Raw genomic sequence first — 21,749 nt, forward strand, 5'->3', positions numbered from 1 at the left:
TATGCTGTGCTTTTATTTTCAGTCCGCTCATCGTACAAATCCGTCCATCGCCCAAAACCGACTCCAAGCAGCTCATCAGCTCTGGGTTGCAACCACCCAGCGCTCCCCAAAACAATCTCAGGCTTAACTCACGTGCCCTGTGGCAGAACCCCAAACCTGGCGTCCGTACACACCGTGCCTGATCCAACGGTGGGAAGAAAGACCTGCGACGACGCTCGCTCCTCTCCTCGCCGCCAGGAAAAAACCCGGAGGGCTGAAACAGGTTGCATTACCTTCTCAGTGCATTTTCTCTCCGTGGTTTAGAGGAGGCAGATTAAAATCTGGACTCCAACGGAATGATGTTTAAGAGGCTCCACGTCTTTTTCTTTCTTTCTTTCTTTTCTTTTCTTTTTTTTTTTTTTTTTCATTCAAGGCAAAATAATGGTTATTCAACTCAGATGATATATCCAGATATGAAAATTGAGAGCATTCTTGGAAAAAAAACAAAACAAAACACCAACCCTGCTGCTGACTGTGAAAGGCTGCTCCTTCACAGAGGTATCCTGAGTGAAGATTTTATCTGCTGCTATCTCAATAGGACAGTTTTCAGAGCCTGAAGTAGAAATTCAAATCTGCTTCCCAGTGAAGATTGTTAAAATATATAATGCATGGAGAAGGACAGACTTTCTCCCGAGACGGTTTTGGATTCATCCAAGCACCCCCAGCCCCGGCAGTGCCCTAAACGGGGATCGGCAGCTTTTGGCTGTCTCTGAACGAGGTGATGGCGATGCCACCACGCTGCCCTGCATGAACAAAGGCAGGGCAGTTGGTGCATGCATGTGCTCATGGTAACTAAGAAATCATTTGGAGGTCTAAGGGCAGAGTATTTTTGAAGCCTGGTGTTTTGTCTTCTGCTAGCAGAAGCGATGGGACCCAGGAGTAGCTGGAAGTTCGCTGAGGGACTTCCTGTGAACTTCACCACCTTGGTGACGTTTCCCCTTCCTTGCCGTGGCAGCTCAGTCACACCATCCCGAAGTGCACCACTTTGAGAGCCCCGCTGTCTCCGGGCTCCTGCAGAGAGACAGGCAGGATCAGGCAGGCTGCGGGGACGAGCACTAACAGATGGGAACACGGGTATCAGAAACACCATCCCAGCCTAGGGAGAAGAGACAACTGCCGACACTGGCCCCATTTGGCCTGGGAATGGAGGATGCGTCCCTAAAACAGTGGCCTTGTGGTTCAGGGTAAGATCTCTCTCCTAGCTTTAAGCCCCTTTGCAACCTGCCTTCTCTGCTGCCTTTGGGAAAACCAGGGGCTGCATCTGCAGCGACTACTCATGATGTCCCCTGCAGTGGACTTGGGGTTGGGAGCTGAGGCTCCACCTGCCTCTGAGCCCCCTTTCCTGGCACCTGGAAGCTGTGACAAGAGCTACTGGCAGAAGTGACAGGTAAAGATTTTTGTTACCTTCCCAGGAAAACACAGGGGCGAGCGCCACAAGGCTGGGCTGGCGCCAGCGGATGGCGAGCCACGTTCCCACGGTGACGCGGGGCCGGCGGTCTGCATTCCGCACACAATGCAAACACCCGACTCCGGCACAAATCCCCGCTCCTCTTTCTGCCCCTGCAGGATGGAACCTCCCCGGCTTGGCAGAGGACGGGATGCCGCGGCGGGCAGCTGTGCCACAAGGAGAGGTTATTTCCTAACGCGGGCTAGCGTGCCGCGAAACGAACGAAATGCTACTCCTTGGGAAGTGCTGCAGCTTGGTGAGTCACTGCTTTCTTTTGACTTACAGATGAGTAGCCAGCCCTTCACATGATAAAAACCAACTAGGTGTGGAGCTGAAAACAAAGGGAAATGTGTGTTTATCCTGTCTCAGAAGGCTGGCGTGGGAAGGGGGGTGGGTTCAGCCCCAGGAGGTGGCCATCAGGGCTGTGCCAGGCTGCCGGAGGGCTGCCGAGGGACTCATGTGAGCAACTTGCTGCTCCTTGACTTGAGGAAAGAGGGGGAAAAAAAAAAAAGGCAAAAAAAAGAAAAAATATTCCCTAACGACTCTTGCAGCTTGGTAAGGAACCTTTACAGAGCAGCAGCTCCATCTCATGGCATGTATATTTCACCACAGAGATAGAGATCACCCTCTGAGACAGCATTCCAGTGCACAGCCTCCCTGCTTCAGTGCTCAGGGAGCGGCCGAAGTGCGACACTCAAGATGATGAGAGCCACACAAACACTGAGTTTGGCTTCCAGCCCCTCGCTTGGCACTTCCCTTGAGGGGAGATGGCTGGGCAGGTGGCTCTGCCACAATATGACCACCTGCTAATCACTGGAGGCAGTCTGAATATGACAAGAAGGCATCTATGACATCCCATCTGAACCAGCACCTGCATCCCAGACTCCATTGAGTCCAGTACTGAAAATCCAAACTTCACCGCTGAGACTGCTGCTAAGGCAGTTGTCTTTGAGGAGGTTATGAGTTGCCTTACTCACTAGGAGCCCTTATGGGGTGGGCAGTGTGAGAGGAGGTTGTAGTGAGGTGGGGGCTGGTGTGTTTCACCAAGTAACGAGTGAACAAGAGGAAATGGCCTCAGCTTGCGCCAGGGGAGGTTTAGTTTGGAGATTAGGAAGAATTTCTTTGCTGAAAGGATTCTCAGACATTGGAACAGGCTGCCCAAGGAGGTGGTAGAGCCCTCATCCCCAGAGGTATACAAGTCATGTAGATGTAGTGCTTAGGGACATGGTTTAGCAAGGACTTGTTAATGATTGGACTCGATGATCTTAAAGGTCTTTTCCAATCTGAGTAACTGCGAGTTTGTATATGTCTTGGGTGGCTGCAAGCCTTCTGTGAACTCTCCTTGCTCTCCAAACAGCATTTGTTGGAGGCTCCAAAAAAATACTTTTTTTTTTTTTTTTTTTTTTTTTTTTTTTTTTTTTCTAGAGGAGCTACAGCAGTAAAGCCTTGAGGAGCATCAGTTGCTGAAGCTAAGGGCTTGTTTGGGTAGGTCCCTTTGGTTCAAGGTTCTGGGTCCTGAGTATATCAGACAGGTATCTGACCCAGGATTTTAGATTTATGATTCGTGCCTCTGTCTAGGGAGAGATGAACAGCAGGTCTCATCCCGCATCAACCCAGCTCTGCAGACCTACCCTGTAGCTGTTGGGGGCTTTGCAGTACTTTAGAAAATGTTATTTTCATCCCTCTCTGGCCACACTGCAGCAGACTGCAGCAGTGTCGCGTGGGAGGTCTGTGATGTGGCATCAAGCTTGTAGAGGTATTTAATGCTAACAAAAGGCTGAAAAGCAATCATGACTGGAAGCCTCTTCTGATATCTTGCACCTTTTCTGATGTGGCACCCTGGCAATAAAAGAAGCTGCAATCATTTGACAAGAGTTGATGTTCTCAGTGCAGGAAGAGGGCTGTCCAGGGACAGGGGAAGACAACACCGCAGTGCTACTTCCTATGGGAAAAAGCAGCTAGTCAGCCAGAGAAGGGCAACACGACTATCCTGACAGGAGAGGATCCACCTGTGTCCTGGAGAGCTCAGCTGCTGGGGCTCTGCATGGTAATGATGCGGTGCCGCTGTGGCAGGTGAGGGGAGGAGCAGCAGGGGAAGGCACACCCTGTAATTGAAAAGCCACAAAGTCATTGCAGACCTGCAGGGATGTAGCAGGATGGAGGCAGTGGTTTACTTGGTCTCCCCAGGTCTGAGACACAATGAAGGCATCCCTTTAGTCTCCTGGAGCAGGAAAAACCTCTTCCCCGTGCAGCCATGTCACTCCCAGAAGGCAACACTTTTGTCTCCTGGGGAACATACTCAAGGGCATGATGAAGGTGGGAAAAGATGAGAGTGTGATGGAGGAACAAAGGAAGGAGGTGGAGGGCATTCTCTTAAATCATCTGTTTTTTTCAGGTGAAGACTTCCTGGTTCCAGGCTGCAGGAATGGTTATGTGGAAGGACGTGCCTGTTGTTCAGAGCTCCCTTTCCCTGGAAATGCCTTGGGTCCCCTGCAGAGCATCACGGGAAACCTTTCTGGCTCACGGGGACTTGGATGAGTGATCATGTTTTAAAACAACCATTTGGTAGCTGGAAGGCACCACTGGCTTCAGCATCTCCAACTGCCACAAAGCACAGAAGTGACAGAGCAGCTGAGGTTCATGTTCTCCAAAGGGTCTTCTTCTTTGTACCAGGGTTGGTGACCAGGATTTTGGAGGCTTGGTTTTGCTTATTGCAGTCTGTGTGCCGCTAAATGGAGACTCTTTGAACCAGCCTAAGCAATTTGCTCAAGATTATTCAATCTCAGAATAGCACAGCCCAAGAGGGACCTCTGGACATCACCCTGCTCAAAGCAGCAAGGCTAGGCTAGGTCTCGAGCAGCGTGGCCCTCAAGGCTTCTCCCATCCCATCGCCAGCCTAGCTCGGAAGCCAGGACTGACCATGAACATCAAATCCTGATCCCATTCAGTATTGCAGGAGGGATGATCACTTCTCATTCGCTTCATCCCTGTGTCTTGCAGAACTATACCCAACCAAGACATGCACAGGGAAAGAAAAGCTGCAGCTTATCCTTGCTCCTCTGGCAACCACCTGTGCTGTCCTCACCTTTGTCCCCAGTGATGGGATCCTCTGAGCAGTGCTGGTTCCAAACAAGCTTGGCAAAGCCAGAGTCTGCATGCGTCCTACCCTGTGAGCTGACATCACCACAGCAGCCTTCACCCATCATCACCAAGGGGCTGCAGCAGGGACACACTTGTCCCACGCTACTGCAAAGCCACTAGCACTGCTGGAGGACATGCAGGTGGTCCCATGGTAGCACAGTCTTGCCTCTGAGTTGCCTCTTAGAATCACAGAAACAGAGAATTTTTTTGCCTGGAAAAGCCCTCTCAGCTCATCCAGCCCAACCATTCCCTAACCCTACCAAGGCTGGGGCTAAGCCACGGCCCTCAGCACCACATCTCTGCCTCTTTCAAACACCTCCAGGGATGGGCATTCAACCACCTTCCTGGGCAGCCTGTGCCAGGCTTTGACAATCCTTTCTCAGTCAAGAATGTTCTGCTCTCCAACCTAAACCTTCCCTGGTGCAATTTGAGGCCATTTCCTCTTGTCCTGTCACTTGTTAGTAAGGCAGAAAGCAGCAGCCCCCCAGCTCCAGCCTCCTCCGGGGTGGCTGCCTGCTGCAGGATGAGTGCTTTCCTCTAGAAAACAAACCTTGTCCCACGGCTTGCGTGTTGTTTGGCTGTGTGACAGCCAGCTGCTCTGGCAGGTGACTGGGAACATTTTGTTGCATGATCTTCAGTTTCAGGGAGGAGAAGCTTCCTCATAGCTAAGCATGGCAGCAAACAAGGAAGATGTGTGTTATGATGCACCTACAACAGATAGGGTCCACCATGGGGGCCGCTGGGGCCGTTTGTACTAGGGACAGGTCATTCCTGGCTCTAGCCTTCCACCAATGAACTGGTGAAGGGGGCAAAGAAAATCCTCCAGCTCCATAGCCACAGAGATGTTCCTGCAGAATTGACTGTGCAAGGAGGGCTGGGTTTTGGGTGTGCTCCCCTTGCGTGGCGCTGAGCCCGGTATTGTGAGGGCTCCCTCTGAAGCAACGTGCAGGAAGTGGTGGTGGAGGGACACCAGCCTCAGGGAGCTGAGGGTGAAAGTGGGACCTTGGGGACAGGCTGTCCATCAAATGCTGGCACTGACACGACAGGCTGCTGGTGGTATCCAAGCACAGAGCTGCTGCTGCTGGTAGGTTTGGGCTGGATCTGGGATAGGTTGAACGAAAGCCAGAGGCTAGTCCATCTAGAAGCAGCTGCTCTGATTTGCTGGGTGCTGGTTCCTGCATTGACACCCAACTGCTGTAAGACTCCTGACTTTCCACATGCCACTAAAAGTCAGGACAGAATGGTGCTGGAAGTGCAAAGTTAGTGTGTGGTTGATTTTGCTAGCAAAAAAAAAAAAGAAAAAAAAAGAAAAAAAAGTGGTGTGCACAAGAGGCTCCCCCTTAGCCAGCGAGGCCTTTCCCTCTGCAGCCCACACCAGAGCTGCTGCCTCCCCTCTGTCCTCTGAGGAACAGAGCAGCTCAGCATGGATGGAAGTGCCCCACTTTCCTCTGCACCAGCAGCTCTGCCATGTGTGGTGATATCAGGGCACCTCCAACTGGGGTCAGAGAGGTCACACTTTGAACCACCAGCTTTTAGCAATGGTGACTGCTCAGCTGCAGGAACCTCTGGGAACCAAAGGATGCTTTAACCCCTCCCTTGTGCAAACCCTTAATGATGTGATGCTGAAGCTTTCTTCTTTGCATCACTCTCATTACACAGCCTCTATGTTTGTGCTCCTGGATTTTGTTGTGACAGTCCAGAGCTCTCCAATGAACTTCTCAGTTTATTAATCCACCTGCGTACGTGAGGGTGAGGAGCACCTTCCACACAGTTCAGGGAAAGAGTTACCTGCTGGACAACCCCGCTACAAACCCAGGAATCCCACCAATGTCTCCAATCTCTAGACCATCACTGCTGCTATGCTTTACTTTGTCTCCTCAGGCCACCAAAGCCATCAAAAGGCCACCAAGGGCATCCTTTGAGGAGAAGGATTTCCTGCCAGCCCAACCTGACCCCGGTGTGGCAAACTCTGTCACCTCCTGCCCAGCCTTTCCTCATCCTCCACAAATGCGCAGGGGAGGCTGAAGAGGTGGGGCTGGCTCCTGTTGTTCTCCAGTGCTTCGGGACTGGTAGAGCAGCTCTTGGAGCACGATTTTACTTGGCACAGGCTGGTTTTGTAATGAAAGAAATAAATAAGTGCCATCCTGCTCTGCTGGGAGGCTGCAGTGCTTCCTTGCTGGGTTTTTTTCTTGCAATGATGTGTTTGTACCAAGGCCAAACACTGAACACTTTCAAGAAGGACTGTAACTGGGAGGAGGCTGACAGACAGGCTCCCTTGTGCTTCCAGCCATGCTGCCACAAGACAGCTTTTTGTTATTTCATTTTATATTCTATTATTTATTTGTTATTGAGTATTTTATTTTAGGTTTTAGATTTTATTTATTTTATATTTTATTTTTATTATTTCATGTTGTTATTTTATTTTATTATTATTTTTCTTGCTTAATTTTATTATCTTCTTTATTTTATTATTTTCTTACTTCATTTTATCATTTCATTATTTTACTTCATTATTTTATTTTAGTTTGCTTTAATTTCTTCTTGCTTAATTTTATTATTTTCTTACTTTATTTTATTATTTTCTTACTTCATTTTATCATTTCATTATTTTACTTTATTATTTTATTTTATTTTGCTTTAATTTCTTTCCTCAAAGTAGAACAGAAGGAGTGCCTTGGTGCTGCTGACTCATCAGCACTGGAGTCAGGCTCGCCCTGTCTATGTCTTCTTGGGGCACCAAACCAGGCTGGGAGTGAATGTCCCCACAGGAGACACAGCTGAAGGATTTGGGGGATGGGGGTAGAGTTCTCTTTGCCCACATGGAGATTTCCTCTCCTGTCCACAATGAGCTTCCTGCAGGCTGGAAGTGCAGGAGTGCTTGAGCCAGTGCAGGAGAGGGAGGAGGAGGAGGACACAGGATTGGAGGCTGGTGGTGACGGAAGGGCTGGTCCACCTCTTGGTGCAGTGAAACCTCCCTGCCGTGAAATCAGCTTAAAGCGATCATGAAACCATAGGGCAGGGTTTGACTTCTCTTTGCTGTGGTCTTGCTGTTGGAAGCACTGGTACGAGTGCTGGCTAGCTTGTGTTAAGATCCACATGGATGGAGGACACTAAGCTCTTTCTTAGGTCCCATCCAAAAGGCATTAGGTAACAGTAATAACAACAACAACAACAACAACAATACTAAACAATAATAATAACAACAATAATAATTTTCAACCTCTCTGTGCTACGCTCAGCCCAAAGGGGCAGCCGAAGCCCTGCTCCAGCAGCGTGCTAGAGGAGCTTCTCTACCAATTTCAGTGAGAGCCCTGCAGGCAGACAGCTTTTAGGGACAGGCTCGGGGAGTTGCAGGAAGCTGCAAAATAGAGTAAATAATAATAAGCAGAAATAAAGAGAAATCAGAAATGCATTACCTGCTCCAGAGGAACTGCTCTCAAATTTCCTTCAAAAGAAAAGACAAAAGAAAAGGAGATGGCAGCATTATTGACATTCCCTTTGACTTGCTGAAACCCCAAACAAACAGGGCTAGAGTATTGGGTAACTCTTTCACATTTTTGATAGGACACAGCTATTTTATATCCTGTCATTCAATGGCTGAATTAAAATATTTAATATGTGCAAGTTCCCACATGCAGGACACGTCTATGCCCTCAAACACTGCACCAAGTTACGGCAGCTGCGATTTGTGCGGGCAGGGCACTGTGGAGACGCAGGGCCAGCGCTGCCTCAGGCGTCTCACAGGATCCCAGCTCCTTGGGGAGCTGCTACAGTGGGGTGCAGGCCCTGTGACAGAGCTGTGGCCATAGCACACCACCTCGCTAGGTGTAGTGGAGGAAGCTGTAGGGTGGTGGAGCTCGGGCTGGGCTGCCTGCTGCCTGCTTGTCTCGTGTCTCAGGAGGGTTTTGCAGCATTTTGCAGCCTGTGTGCTGTCGGGTTGCTGCTGGAGGTGCTTGAGGATGAGGCTTCATGTTACAGCTTGAGCTGAATTAACAGCTGCCAACATCAAAAAGAAGTCCTGCTCCAGGCAATGTGCTTCTGCCCTTCACTTGGGGCTGTCTCTGGTGTCCTCTGATCCCCAGGCAAGGCAGTTTGGTTCAGGGGATGGACAAAAGGCCATGGGAAAGAAAAAAACAACAGATTTTTTTGGGGGGTGAATTAATATGCAGGTAGCTCTCTGTGTGATCCCATGACTGTGGGTGGCACAAGGTGGTGAGGGAGAAGCAGGATCTCAGGACCTTCCCATTTTGATGGTGGCAAGCTGCTGGTTCAGCTTCACTGTAAGGTGGAAGCTGACCAGTGGCTGGTTTGTTTGAAGCTCTCTATTTCAGTTGTGGCTACAGGAACCGCAGCTATGCCTCCGCTTTCTGTGTCAGTGCCCCTGGAGCCTGGCTGGGTTCCTACATACCTGTCAGCAGGCTGACAGGACACCTGGACATGGCAGGAGATACAAATCCTCATCTCACATCTCATTGTGCTAACGCCTTGCTACCTTTACAGGACGACTCTAACCATGACCTTCTCGTGCTGCCCTGTTCCTCTGTTACGCTGCTGCACTACTTTGACTCTGCCACGACAGAGACACCAAATGGTGCTGAAGCAAGGTGGCCATGTCCATTTGTCCAGGGAGGTGCTGGAGTCACCACCCTTGGAGCTGTTCAAAAACCATGTAGATGTAACACTTGAGGACATGGCTTGGTGGGCACAGTGTTAGGTTGAAGGCTGGACTTATCTTAAAGGTCTTTCCCAACCAAAATGATTCCATGACTCTGTTTACTCCAGAACCTCCTGCAGAAGTGGTGTGAAGCACAGCTTCACAAGCTGTGTAAGAGGTGAGGCTCTGCTGCTGGCCCTTGCAAGCTCAGTAGCAGAGCAACAATGACTAAAGGGAATAAACACCTTGCCTGTCCTTGTGAGGCCCTGAGCAGGCTCAGGGGATTCACACCACCCCTGGCTGCTGGCTTTACTCTCCATTGCAAGAGTCAGCAGCTGAGCCCTCATGCCTTGCCCCAAGCCAAGACCCCACCCCTTATTTTTCTTCCTAGATCCAAGCTCTCTTTCAAGAGATCCCTCACCATGATTTCTAGCCCTGTCCTGCTCATGCACATTGGAAAGAGTTGCTTGCTTACCTTCCTGGCTGCTGGAAAAGGGTTTTCCCATTGGGGAGGCAGCATGGCCATCAGCTCTGGGCTTGCACTTGGAGTCCTCCAGATGTCTGCGGCTGCTGGGTCTTTGAAAACAAAACAGAAATGATAGGAGGGGAGGGCACAAGGTCTGAAGGGATGGGGAGAACAAAGCTGTTCTGTTTGCTTTCTGTCTTTCCTGTGGCATTCCCTGGCTAGGACCTGTAGCTCTCTTTATCAGGTGCCAGTGTGTTTGTTGACTGAGTGTCACCAAGATCATCTGCTTGGCCACGCAGCTGCTGCAGCACCGTCCTGTCATTCAAAGCCACGGTGTGAAGCTGGTGGGTTCTGGAGCTATTAAAGCAGGACAGGCTGTGGATGTGCAGCACACACAGCGCCTGCCCTGTGGCAGCCCTGCATGGAGGGTGGACGCCAGCAGAAGAGGATGTCAGACCCAAAGGGGGTTCAGCCCTGTCCTCACACCACCTCCATCAAGGAAATCCAAGTTTTGAAGGAGCTGCTGGGAAGGAAAACACCAGCTGAATGCTACGGAGATACAGGGGGGAAGTTCCTTTTGTTTGTTGTTTTTTGTTTTGTTTTGTAGTCTCAGTTTCTTCACTCTTGAATTACATCTCATGCAGGCATGTAGGAAGGGAAAGCAGTGGAACTGGACATTTGGAGGTCACCTTGTGATTCCCTGGTGTGAAGATTCTCTGCTCACCTTGCTGGTCACGAACTGCCAGGTGCCTGGTGAAGCCCAAGGGAGCATTGCCTTTGGCAAGAACGTCAAAGAGAGAAAGGCCTCTCGTGCCTGGCTGACTGGAGTCCCTCCAGGGAGGGTTTTGCTCATTTGGGTGGGCTTTCCTCCTCCGTGGACATGGGCCTGCCTGACTCCGTATTTTACTCGGGGGTGGCTTTCAGCAGTGTGGGGTTGAGAATGAAACCCTAAATGCTTTTGTGCAGCACCCAACCTGATAACCGCCACCCTGTGAAGCCTGCCTCAGCTGTGGGGACACCAATCACACACTGCAGGCAGGTACAGTCCTTTATTATTGATGAGAATATCATTAAAGAAGCAGCTCAGATTTTCCCTGTGCCTTTGTCTTCGCCGATCGGGGGATAGCTACGCAAGCAGCTGGGCATCTGTAGAGCAACTAAAAGCAACTCTCCTCATCAGCTTTCCTGAGACGTTGTTAAGCTGCTGTAATGCAACTCACCCATCATGCTAAGCTTTATTGGTTCAGCAAAAGAAACTAAGAAACTTCATTGGAGACCAGATTACACTGGTTGCAGACAAGGAGGGATTCTTCTGCTCTTTGACCCCATTATCTCCTCCAGAGCGCCTTGATCAGTTTTCTCACACGTGGACTCGCATTCCGCCCAGACCTGCAAATTGCTTTTTTTGGCTGCCAAATTGCCATAACCCTTCTATTTTTATGTTTTAAAAGAGCTTAAACCCCTCCATCCTCTTTGGACGTGTCTTTAAAACTGACCAGTGCTGGGAGGATTTGATGTATATCCGAAGGCTTAGGAGAAGATGTTACTTCTACCAAGCTTCCAGTTTTACAGTCAACAGACATGAAAAGCCCAGCGGGGATAAAAGGAACTTAACCAGTTCTGTCTAATGCATATAAATCTACCTAAGAGCTCAAGGCACTGGAAGTACTCAACCTGCCACATTTATCTGAGTCTAAGATACAGAAATGGGTCTTCAGCCCACATGCCACATGTCCCGTTTTGATGCCAAGTTAATATGAATTAAGAGACTGAGATGAATAAACAAGGTCAGCCTGGGCTGGGACAAGCTGAATCAATGCAGAATCATTGTCAGTATTTTCTGTCAGCAAGGTTGGTTTATCTTGGCTCCAGCTCCTCAGTGCTATAGATTATCAAATGTTTTCAGTGGAACACTTGGCAGACATTTTATTGATTTTCCTTTGTTTTCTGAATGCTGGAAGAATTTCCATCAAGTGTCTGGGCTGCTCATGTGATGAAGCGAAATTGCTTTCTCAAACTTTGCTTTCTCCACGTATCAGTCACCAGAATTAATCAAGAGGACCTTTGTCCGGAATGGAGAAGCTGCAGGGCACACCTCGCTGCATCTCCAGCACACCTGCAGGCTAGCAACAGTTAACTTGGTATGTTGAAGGTGCTGTCTGCATGCAGCTTAATGAACCTGACCACCATCCCTTTGAAGCTGGTGAGGCATTATCTCAGTTTTACAGATGTAAAAATGGAGAGTGCAACCTGGTGCAGAGCCACCCTGGAGTTCTCAAGTCACAGGATCACGGAAAACATCCTGTTGGAAGAGGCCTCCAAGCTCAGCTAGTCCAAGCCTCCACCCTGCACTGCAGGGTCACCACTAAATCATGTCCCTAAGCACCAGGGACGGGGACTGCAGCACTGCCCTGGGCAGACCAGTCCAAGCTCTGAGATCCCTTCCAGTGCAGAAATATTTCCTGAGCTCCAGTCTGAGCCTCCCCTGGCACACCTTGGAACCATTTCCTCTGCTCCTGACTTTTGCCACCAAGGAGCAGAGGCTGTCCCCTCCTCACTCCAACCTCCCTTCAGGGAGCTGGAGAGAGCGATGAGGTCTCCCTCAGCCTCCTCTTCTCCAGCCTGCACACCCCCAGCTCCCTCAGCCCCTCCTCTAGCCCAGGGGCTCCAGGCCCTTCTCCAGCCTCCCTGCCCTGCTCTGGACAGGCTCCAGCCCCTCAATGTCCTTCCTGCAGTGAGGGCCCAGAGCTGAGCACAGCACTCGAGGTGTGGCCTCCCCAGTGCTGAGCACAGGGGGATGGGCACCTCCTGGCCCTGCTGCCCACCCTGCTTCTGACCCAAGCCAGGATGCCATTGGCTTTCTTGGCCACCTGGCACTGCTGGCTCATATTTAATTGACTGTCAACCAACACCCCCAGGGCCCTCTCTCAGCTGCAGCTTTCCAACCATACATCCCCAAGCCTGTAGCTCACCATGGGGTAGCTGTGACCCAGGAGGAAGCTTCTGTTGCCTTCACCAGGAAAGAATGAGAAGGGAGGCTGCAACAACTGGGCAGGATTAGCACTGCTGAGCTGCTGGATCCCGGTTCCATGATGAAATCCCTACAGCACACCTCTTAATAGAGTGACTGTGGAACTGGGAATTGCTAGGGCAGACAGAACAGCTTGCTGGATCATGCCTGGACCATGGCAGAGTGCATTTCCCAGTCTAGATTCCTGGCTGAAGAGGGCTTTTGAAAGAAGGTAATTGATGGTGGAAGGCCAGACAGAAGTGCCATAATGGAGATGAAGGCTTATTTTGCTTCATTGCATAAACCACTGGAGTAAGAGTAGGAAATCCATTGTGTGTCTTTTTTTCCCCCCTGTCACTGGGATAACTCTGATTTTCCTTCTTTTTACATTGATTTAAAATGATTTAATGACCATCATAATCAGACTGGAAAGACTGTCCTGCAGTTTTCTCTTAACACTGCCTGAAGTTTGATCAGTGATGCTACAAAATACACCAACGTGCTTCTGAGCTTAAATAAAAACCTTGCAGAGAAGTAGAAATATGTCTGGGTATATGTACAGGAGCAGCAGGGAAGTCTGATGATAAAAATCACTGTGATGATAGCCACTTTTGCCTTCTCTCCTCATCACTTGTATGAAAATAAGAGATACTTCAACCAGAATAAGTGCAGAGCCCTGCCCCTGGGGAGGAACAATCATGCACCAGGACAGATTAGGGGTTGACCTGCTGGAAAGCAGTTCCATGGAGAAGTACCTTGGAGTCCTGGTAGACAACAAGCTGTCCACTGGAAGCAATGTGCCCCTGTGGCCAAGATCTTGGGATGCATTAAGAAGAGTGTGGCCAGCAGGTCAAGGGAGGTTCTCCTTCCCCTCAGCTCTGCCCTGGCCCTGGTGAGACCTCATCTGGAGTATTGTGTCAAGGTCTGGGCTCCCCAGTTCAAGAGGGACTGGGATATACTGGAGAGAGTCCAACAGAGGCTATGAGGTGTGATGAAGAAAGGTTGAGAGCCCTGGGGCTGTTTGGTCTGGGGAAGAGAAGGCTGAGAGGGGATCAATGTCTATCAATATCTGAGGGCTGGGGGTCAGGATGAAGGTTCCAGGCTCTTTTGGGTGGTGCCCAGTGGTAGGACAAGGCACAACAGGTACAAGCTGAAACCTCAACATGAGGAGAAACAGGCTGCTGGAGCCCTGGAGCAGGCTTCCCAGAGAGGTTGTGGAGTCTCCTTCTCTGGGGACTTTCCAAACCAACCTGGATGTGTTCCTGTGAGCCCTGCCCTGGGTGCTCCTGCTCTGGACTGGATGATCTGCCATTCTGTGATTCTGTGGCATTCTAATTAAAACAAAATTTCTGGTTTGAGGAATGGGGACAAGGTAGATGGATAACAAGCTATAAAAACCTCCAGCTCAGCTTCCCACACCTCCTGACACTACCAAGAAATGCAAGCTATTTAAACCCACAGAGTGACACACTGGTGGGGAGGACACCCAGGCTGCAGGTACCAGTGCCAATGGCAGAGAAGTAAGTAAAGCCATAGCTCTGAGCTGACTCCTCTGTGCTGAAGTCTGGCATGCTCACAGGCACTGATGAGTTGACTCATCCAGAAGTGAGAGGTCTCCCAGGGAGCTGATTGGTTCCTTTAACATGTCACTGAGAGGATCAGGGTGACCTTGGTACTCTGAGCAACAAGATCACAGAAAGACAGAATGACAGACCGTCAGGGGCAGGAAGGGACCTCTGGAGAGTATCCAGTCCCAACCCCCTGCCAGAGCAGGGTCACCCAGAGTCAGTCACACAGGAACACATCCAGGTGGGTCTGGAATGCCTCCAGAGATGGAGACTCCACAGCCTCTCTGGGCAGCCTGTCCCAGTGCTCTGTCACCCTCATAGGGAAGAATTTGTTCCTCCTGCTCATGTGGTACCTCCTGGGTTCCGGTCTGTGTCCACTGCCCTTGTGCTGTCCCTGGGCACCACTGGGCAGAGTCTGGCTCCAGCCTCCTGCCACTCACCCTTCAGCTCTTGCTGAGCATTGCTGAGCTCCCCCTCAGGCTGCTCTTCCCCAGGCTAAGCAGCCCCAGGGCTCTCAGCCTCTCCTCACCAGGTGATGTTCAGTGCCCTCAGCAGCTCAGGGGCTCTCTGCTGGACTCTCTCCAGTAGTTCCCTGTTCTTGAGGGGCTCTCTGCTGGACTCTCTCCAGTAGTTCCCTGTTCTTGAACTGGGGAGCCCAGAACTGGACTCATTACTTCAGCAGGGTAGAGTAGAGGGGAAGGAGAACCTCCCTCAACCCCCTGGCCACAGTCTTTTTGATGCACCCCAGCAGACCATTGCCCTTCTTGGCCATGAGGGCACACTGCTGGCTCATTGGGAACTTGCTGTCCACCAGCACTTCCAGGTTCTTTCCCAGAGCTACTCTCCAGCAGGTCAGCCCCAATCTGTACTGATCCATGGGGCTGTCCTCCAGAATGTCCATACCGGAATGTCCATAACTTCCAAAGATATTTTCCTCACTTACAGGCAGCAAAAGGCTTGTGCTGATCACAACCTTTCCACAAATAGATAATGAGAGTAATGAATGAGAGGAGGAGAACTGCTGGGCTGTGACACCTCTGACATTTGGGAGCAGGGAATGACAACAGGCAAAGCAAATATAAGCCAGAGATGAGAGCTCAATCTCCTGAAATGATTCCCTGGCCTGTGCATTGCTGGTGGTACTTTGCTAGAGCGGCAGAATTCATGCAGCAAACGAAAGGCCTCTGTCTGCAGTCCTATCCTGAAATCTGTATGGCCCAAACTGCCCTTATGCATGTGTGGTTTAGTTTGGGAAGCTGACTGCAGTTCTCTGCTGATGGCCACACCACTGCTGCTTAGTCTCAGACTAAGTTCTCTGCTTCCTGACTTCAAGAGAAGCCAGGCTGTGCCTAGGGTAACTTCTCAAAGAAACAAACCCTTGAGACTACTTTCTGAATGACTACTTTGGCTCCAGCTTTTTCTGTCCCTGTCTCCATCCTAGGCTACAGATTTGCTTGTTAGACAAAGGAGATGATGATGTGAATCACAGAATGGCAGGGGTTAGAAGGGACCTCTGGGGATCATCTAGTCCAACCACCCTGCTAATGCAGGTGTGCCCAGATCAGGTTGCACAGGAAAGCATCCAAGCAGGTTTAGAAAGCCTCCAGAGGAGGAGACTCCACAGGGGTAATGGAAGGGATGTATTAATTGTGCAGCCTGAAAACTGGCCTTCTGGTACACATCTGCAGATGTCAGGCTCTCTGAAGGGTGTCAGTAACAAGGCTTACTTAGTAAGCTCAAGAGAAATGTCTTCTGCTAGTCCTCACAGGGCCCTAGCCCAGGGCTTCTGCCTAGGTGCAACTCACCAGATGTGCCTCAGCTGTTCCAACACTAAGCTTCTTTCTGGAAAAAAGAAAGAAGTCTGGGCATGTGATGGAGATGAGCTTCCAGAAACGTGGATGAGAAACTGATTCGAGGCAGTATCTGAGCCTGCCAGGGGTGGCAGACAGCAATGCAGTAATGTAGGTCAATGGATTTCATGGCTGTGCTGTGACGAGCTGGTACAAAGCCAAGGCAGACAACATGAGGCTCTGGGAAAGAAGAAAGGGCAGCCACAGAGTACCCTTGCTGAACATCTGCAAAGTCCTGTCCTGGGGTCTTACAGAGATGAGGAGAACCACTGGTGACCACTGCTCTCCTCAAAGCAGATTCAACCACTCCGTTCAACAGTTCAGCTTCAAGACTGCTTCGGCTGCAGGCCTGAGACCCGGCGGAGACTTGTGCCAGACGAGAGCAGGACTGAAGCACTGGTGAACAGCCAGAGGGGCAGAGGGCAGCAGCAGCAGCACTGCATTCCCTCACCACACACTAGAGCAAGGTCAGGGGTCCAGATCTCAGCCCACTCCTGTCCAGACCTCAGCCCACTCTTGTCCAGATCTCAGCCCACTCCTGTCCAGATCTGAGCCCACTCCTGTCCAGATCTCAGTCCACTCTTGTCCAGATCTGAGCCCACTCTTGTCCAGATCTCAGCCCACTCCTGTCCAGATCTCAGCCCACTCCTGTCCAGATCTCAGCCCACTCTTGTCCAGATCTCAGCCCACTCTTGTCCAGATCTGAGCCCACTCCTGTCCAGATCTCAGCCCACTCCTGTTCTTATCTGAGCCCACTCCTGTCCAGATCTCAGCCCACTCCTGTCCAGATCTCAGCCTACTCCTGTCCAGATCTGAGCCCACTCTTGTCCAGATTTCAGCCCACTCTTGTCCAGATCTGAGCCCACTCCTGTCCAGATCTGAGCCCACTCCTGTCCAGATCTCAGCCCACTCCTGTTCTGATCTGAGCCCACTCCTGTCCAGATCTCAGCCCACTCCTGTCCAGATCTCAGCCCACTCTTGTCCAGATCTGAGCCCACAATTGTCCAGATCTCAGCCCACTCCTGTCCTGATCTGAGCCCACTCTTGTCCAGATCTCAGCCCACTCCTGTCCAGATCTCAGTCCACTCTTGTCGAGATCTCAGCCCACTCTTGTCCAGATCTCAGCCCACAATTGCCCAGATCTCAGCCCACTCTTGTCCAGATCTCAGCCCACTCCTGTCCAGATCTGAGCCCACTCTTGTCCAGATCTCAGCCCACTCTTGTCCAGATCTGAGCCCACTCTTGTCCAGATCTCAGCCCACTCCTGTCCAGATCTCAGCCCACTCCTGTCCAGATCTGAGCCCACTCTTGTCCAGATCTCAGCCTACTCCTGTCCTGATCTGAGCCCACTCTTGTCCAGATGTCAGCCCACTCCTGTCCAGATCTCAGCCCACTCTTTTCCAGATCTGAGCCCACTCTTGTCCAGATCTCAGCCCACTCTTGTCCAGATCCCAGCCCACTCCTGTCCAGATCTCAGCCCACTCTTGTCCTGATCTGAACCCACTCTTGTCGAGATCTCAGCCCACTCTTGTCCTGATCTGAGCCCACTCTTGTCCAGATCTCAGCCCACTCCTGTCCAGATCTCAGCCCACTCCTGTCCAGATCTCAACCCACTCTTGTCCAGATCTCAACCCACTCCTGTCCAGATCTCAGCCCACTCTTGTGCAGATCTCAGCCCACTCCTGTCCAGATCTCAGCTCACTCTTGTCCAGATCTCAGCCCACTCCTGTCCAGATCTCAGCCCACTCTTGTCCAGATCTGAGCCCACTCTTGTCGAGATCTGAGCCTACCTCCAAGGACTTTTGCTGCCAGTCCAGGCATTCCAACAGGCAGGGGACAAAGCAAGCAAAAGCTCAAGATGAACTTTGTTCCCCAGACTACTACTCAGAGACATTGTCTGAGGGATTTAAATGATGCTGAGGAGGTACATCAAGAAGTTGTCTCCAGTAACACATCTGAAGTGTGGCTGAAGTGCTTTGGCCAAGAGAGGAGGCTGCATTGAGCACCGGCTTAGGGAACTGAGAAGAAAAGTAATGAAACTATGGCAATAATTGGAATGTTCTTCTTCTGTATTTCTAGAGGGGAAAGGCTTCAGAAGTAAATAGGCAACGATTCAGGCTGTACATTTTTCTCACTGGTGGGCACAATCTCTGAACACCAAAGACTGGTGTTAGACAGCATGAGAAAGGGGGAAAGTCAGTAATGGAACAAAAGAATGACTGAGCTAATGAACGAGGAAGGCCCTTCCCAGGAGACAGAATGCATCCTGCTTAGTGATTCTGACCCTGCAGGTAGTGGCTGGAGGCTGGGAAGAAGTGGTCAGGAGAAATGTCAAATATGAATTTGTGATGTGGAAAATTGGTCAGAATAATAACAACATGGCTGTGCACTGCTCAGAGGCTCAGCTGCAACCACTCTGCAGCAGTGATATCAGAAAGTCGCTGGCATCGTCACGGGGCACCGGCACCAGGCTTGGAGTCAGCTCAGACACAACTTCCTTTGGGGCTCAGGTGTGGCTTCAGTTGCAGAGGATCAGAGAATGGTTTGGGTTGGAAGGGACCTTAAAGGGGGCTGGACTAGACGAGCTTTCGAGGTCCCTTCCAGCCCCTAACATTCTGTGATTCTGTGAACATTCAGTGATTAAAGCTCATCTGGTTCCAAGCCCCTGCCATGGGCAGGGACACCTCCCCCCAGCCCAGCTTGCTCAAGGCCTCATCCAGCCTGGCCTTGAACACCTCCAGGCAGGAGGCAGCCACAGCCTCCCTGGGCAACCTGTGCCAGTGTCTCCCCACCCTCACTCTCAAGAATTTCTTCCTCATCTTCAGCCTCAATCTCCCCTCTCCCAGCTCAAAGCCATTGTCCTTTATCTTGTCACTCCCAGCCTTCGTCAGAAGTCCCTTCCCAGCTCTCCTTTAGCCCCTTCAGGTACTGGAAGGCTGCTCTAAGGTTTCCCTGCAGCTTTCTCCAGTGCTCAGATCATTTCCATGGTCTCCTCTGTACCTGCTCCAGCAGTTGGAGGTCCCAGAACGGGCAGACCAGCTCCAGCTGCTACATAACCATCTACCCATTCCAAACCATGTCCTCTGCAGGTGTTTCAGGTGAGGGAAACAAATCTCTGGTAATGCTGGAGTGCCTTGGCCAGCCAGATGAATCCAGATGATGGCAGAAGTGAGAACGTCCCTGTTTATGTAGGCTCCTAACACTCTAAACCTTTCCTCCTTCCTTTCTCCAAGTGTCTTCCTGTGAAGGTCTGATGCAGATCTGGCAGCAGATGTCTCACAGAAAGCAGACTGTGTGGAACTGGAGGCAAAGCACAAGCCCCAGTTATGCGCTCCTGTCTGTGGGGGTTCCGAAGCACAAAAAAGAGGTTGTTGGGCATCACCTTGTGCCTCAGCAGGTGACCTTCCCAGCCAGTCAGTGTTGCCACAGGGAGTGCCTTTAAAACTCAAATCCATGCTGGCAGGCTTCAAGCAGCTGTGGCCAGCCAGGGGAGCTGTGAGAAATTTTCTTCCACAGCTCTGCAAGTGGCCACCAAAACCTCTGTCCTCTCCAGGGTGAGGTCAGCTGCAAGCACCAAGTGTCAGCAGGCAGAGGAGCTGCTCGTGTGGGTGGGCAGTTTGCTTTGAGCTCACCAACCTGGCAAGAGGCAAACAAGAGCCTTGGGAGAGCCCAGCAGTATATGCAGCTCAGGGGATTGCAGGCAACACTTGTGAGGTTCAGCAGCTTTTGGTGACCCACCTGGGTAGGAGCAGGCAGTGGTCAAGCCAGGGAGCCTGGGAGTAGGAGGAAATTAGAACCCTGCAATCTCTCTCCCAAGATGCTGGAAGAGGTAGGCCTGCCAGATGTGTGCCATGGGGATCTCTGAGAGGGCAGAGGTGAGCTGCAGGCAGAGGTGGGACTGCCAGATGTGTGCCATGGGGACCTCTGAGAGGGCAGCACGGTGTGTGTATAGCTCTGCATCAGAGGCATCCCGGCCAGGGCTCAGCTGTAGCGCTCTGGCAAAGGAGCTCTCTTACTGCAGCTCTGGGAGCATCCTCTGGAGTCTCCAGCACAACCTTTCTCTCTCTGTTAGAGAGACCTGGACAGGCTGCATAGATGTGCTGAGGCCAACAGGATGAGAGTCAATAAGGTCAAGGGTGGAGTGCTGCACTGGGCCACAGCAACGCTCTGCAGCATCACAGGCACTGGGCAGAGTGGCTGGAAAGCTGCTCAGGGAAGAACCTGGGGGTGTGACTGATGGCTGGCTGAACATGAGCCAGCAGTGGGCTCAGGTGGCCAAGAAAGACAATGGCATCCTGGCTTCCACCAGCAAAAGTGTGGCCAGCAGGTCTAGGGATGAGATTGTCCCCCTCTGCTCAGCACTGCTGAGGCCGCACCTTGAGTACTGGGTTCAGTTTTGTGCCCCTCACTCCAAGAAGGACACTGAGGGGCTGGAGCAGGTCCAAAGAAGAGCAACTAAGCTGATGAAGGGCCTTGAACACAAGTCACAGAATCACCTGGGTTGGAAGGGACCTCCAAAGCTCATCCAGTCCAAGCCCCCGCACTCAGCAGGGACATCCTCCACTAGGTCAGGCTGCTCACGGCCCTGTCCAGCCTCCCCTTGAATATCTCCAGGCATGGGGGCTCAAACACCTCCCTGGGCAACCTGTCGCAGTGTTCCAGCAGCCTCCTGCTGCAGAACTTCTTCCTCACATCCAATCTCAATCTGCTCTGCTCTAGTTTGAAGCCATTGTCCCTGGTCCTGTCCCTGCAGGCCTTTGGGAACAGTCCATCTTGTAGCCCCTTCAGGTCCTGGCAGGCTGCTCTGAGGTCTCCCTGGAGCCTTCTCTTCTCCAGGCTGAACACCCCCAGCTCCCTCAGCCTGTCCTCATAGCAGACCTGCTCCAACCGCCTGAGCATTTTCCTGGTCCTCCTCTGGACCCTCTCCATCAGGTCCAGGTCCTTCCTATGCTGAGGGCTCCAGAGCTGCACACAGCCCTGCAGGTGAGGTCTCCCCAGAGCAGAGCAGAGGGGCAGGATCCTCTCTCTCCAGCTCTGGCCACACTGCTTTGGATGCAGCCCAGGCTGTCTTTGGCCTTCTGTGCTGCAGGCTCACACTGCTCCTCTCCAGCTCCTCCCCCACCAGCACCCCCAAGGCCTTTTCCTCAGGGCTGCTTTCTCTCCCCTCCTCCCCAGCCTGTACTGACAGTGAGGATTGTTCCAGCCCAGATGCTGCACCTTGCACTTGCTCTTGTTGAACCTCATGAGCTTCACCTGGGCACCACCTCTGCAGCCTGCCCAGGTCCCTCTGGATGCCCTACTGCCCCTCTGGCACATGGACAGCACCACTCAGCTTGGTGCCACCTGCACACTGCTGATGGTGCCTTGACCCTTCTGCCTGTAGCAGTGACACAGATACTGAACAGCACAGGTCCCAGCATGGACCCCTGAGGGACACCACTGTCACTGCTCTCCAGCTGCCCTTGGAGCCATTGAGCACCAGGACCCTTTGGATGCCACCATCCAGCCCATTCCTTACCCACTGAACAAACCCACCCAGCAAATCCACATCTCTCCAGCTTGGCCAGCAGGGTG

The 21,749-nt window shown here is 51.5% G+C and overlaps 1 protein-coding gene across 1 annotated transcript in view; it reads right to left on the reverse strand.

Annotated features, from left to right (window-relative positions):
- Positions 1-999: 999 nt before the first annotated feature.
- Positions 1,000-21,749, reverse strand: part of WDPCP (WD repeat containing planar cell polarity effector) — a 150,443-nt gene continuing 129,693 nt past the window's right edge. Inside the window, exons 15-17 of the mRNA XM_054383733.1 lie at positions 9,757-9,857; positions 1,444-1,536; positions 1,000-1,094 (exon numbers count right to left, since the gene is read on the reverse strand). Of these exons, the coding sequence (XP_054239708.1) occupies positions 1,000-1,094; positions 1,444-1,536; positions 9,757-9,857 (289 nt within the window). The remainder of the gene's footprint in view (positions 1,095-1,443; positions 1,537-9,756; positions 9,858-21,749) is intronic.

Source organism: Indicator indicator, chromosome 9 (genome assembly GCF_027791375.1).
Source record: "Indicator indicator isolate 239-I01 chromosome 9, UM_Iind_1.1, whole genome shotgun sequence".
NCBI lineage: Eukaryota > Metazoa > Chordata > Aves > Piciformes > Indicatoridae > Indicator > Indicator indicator.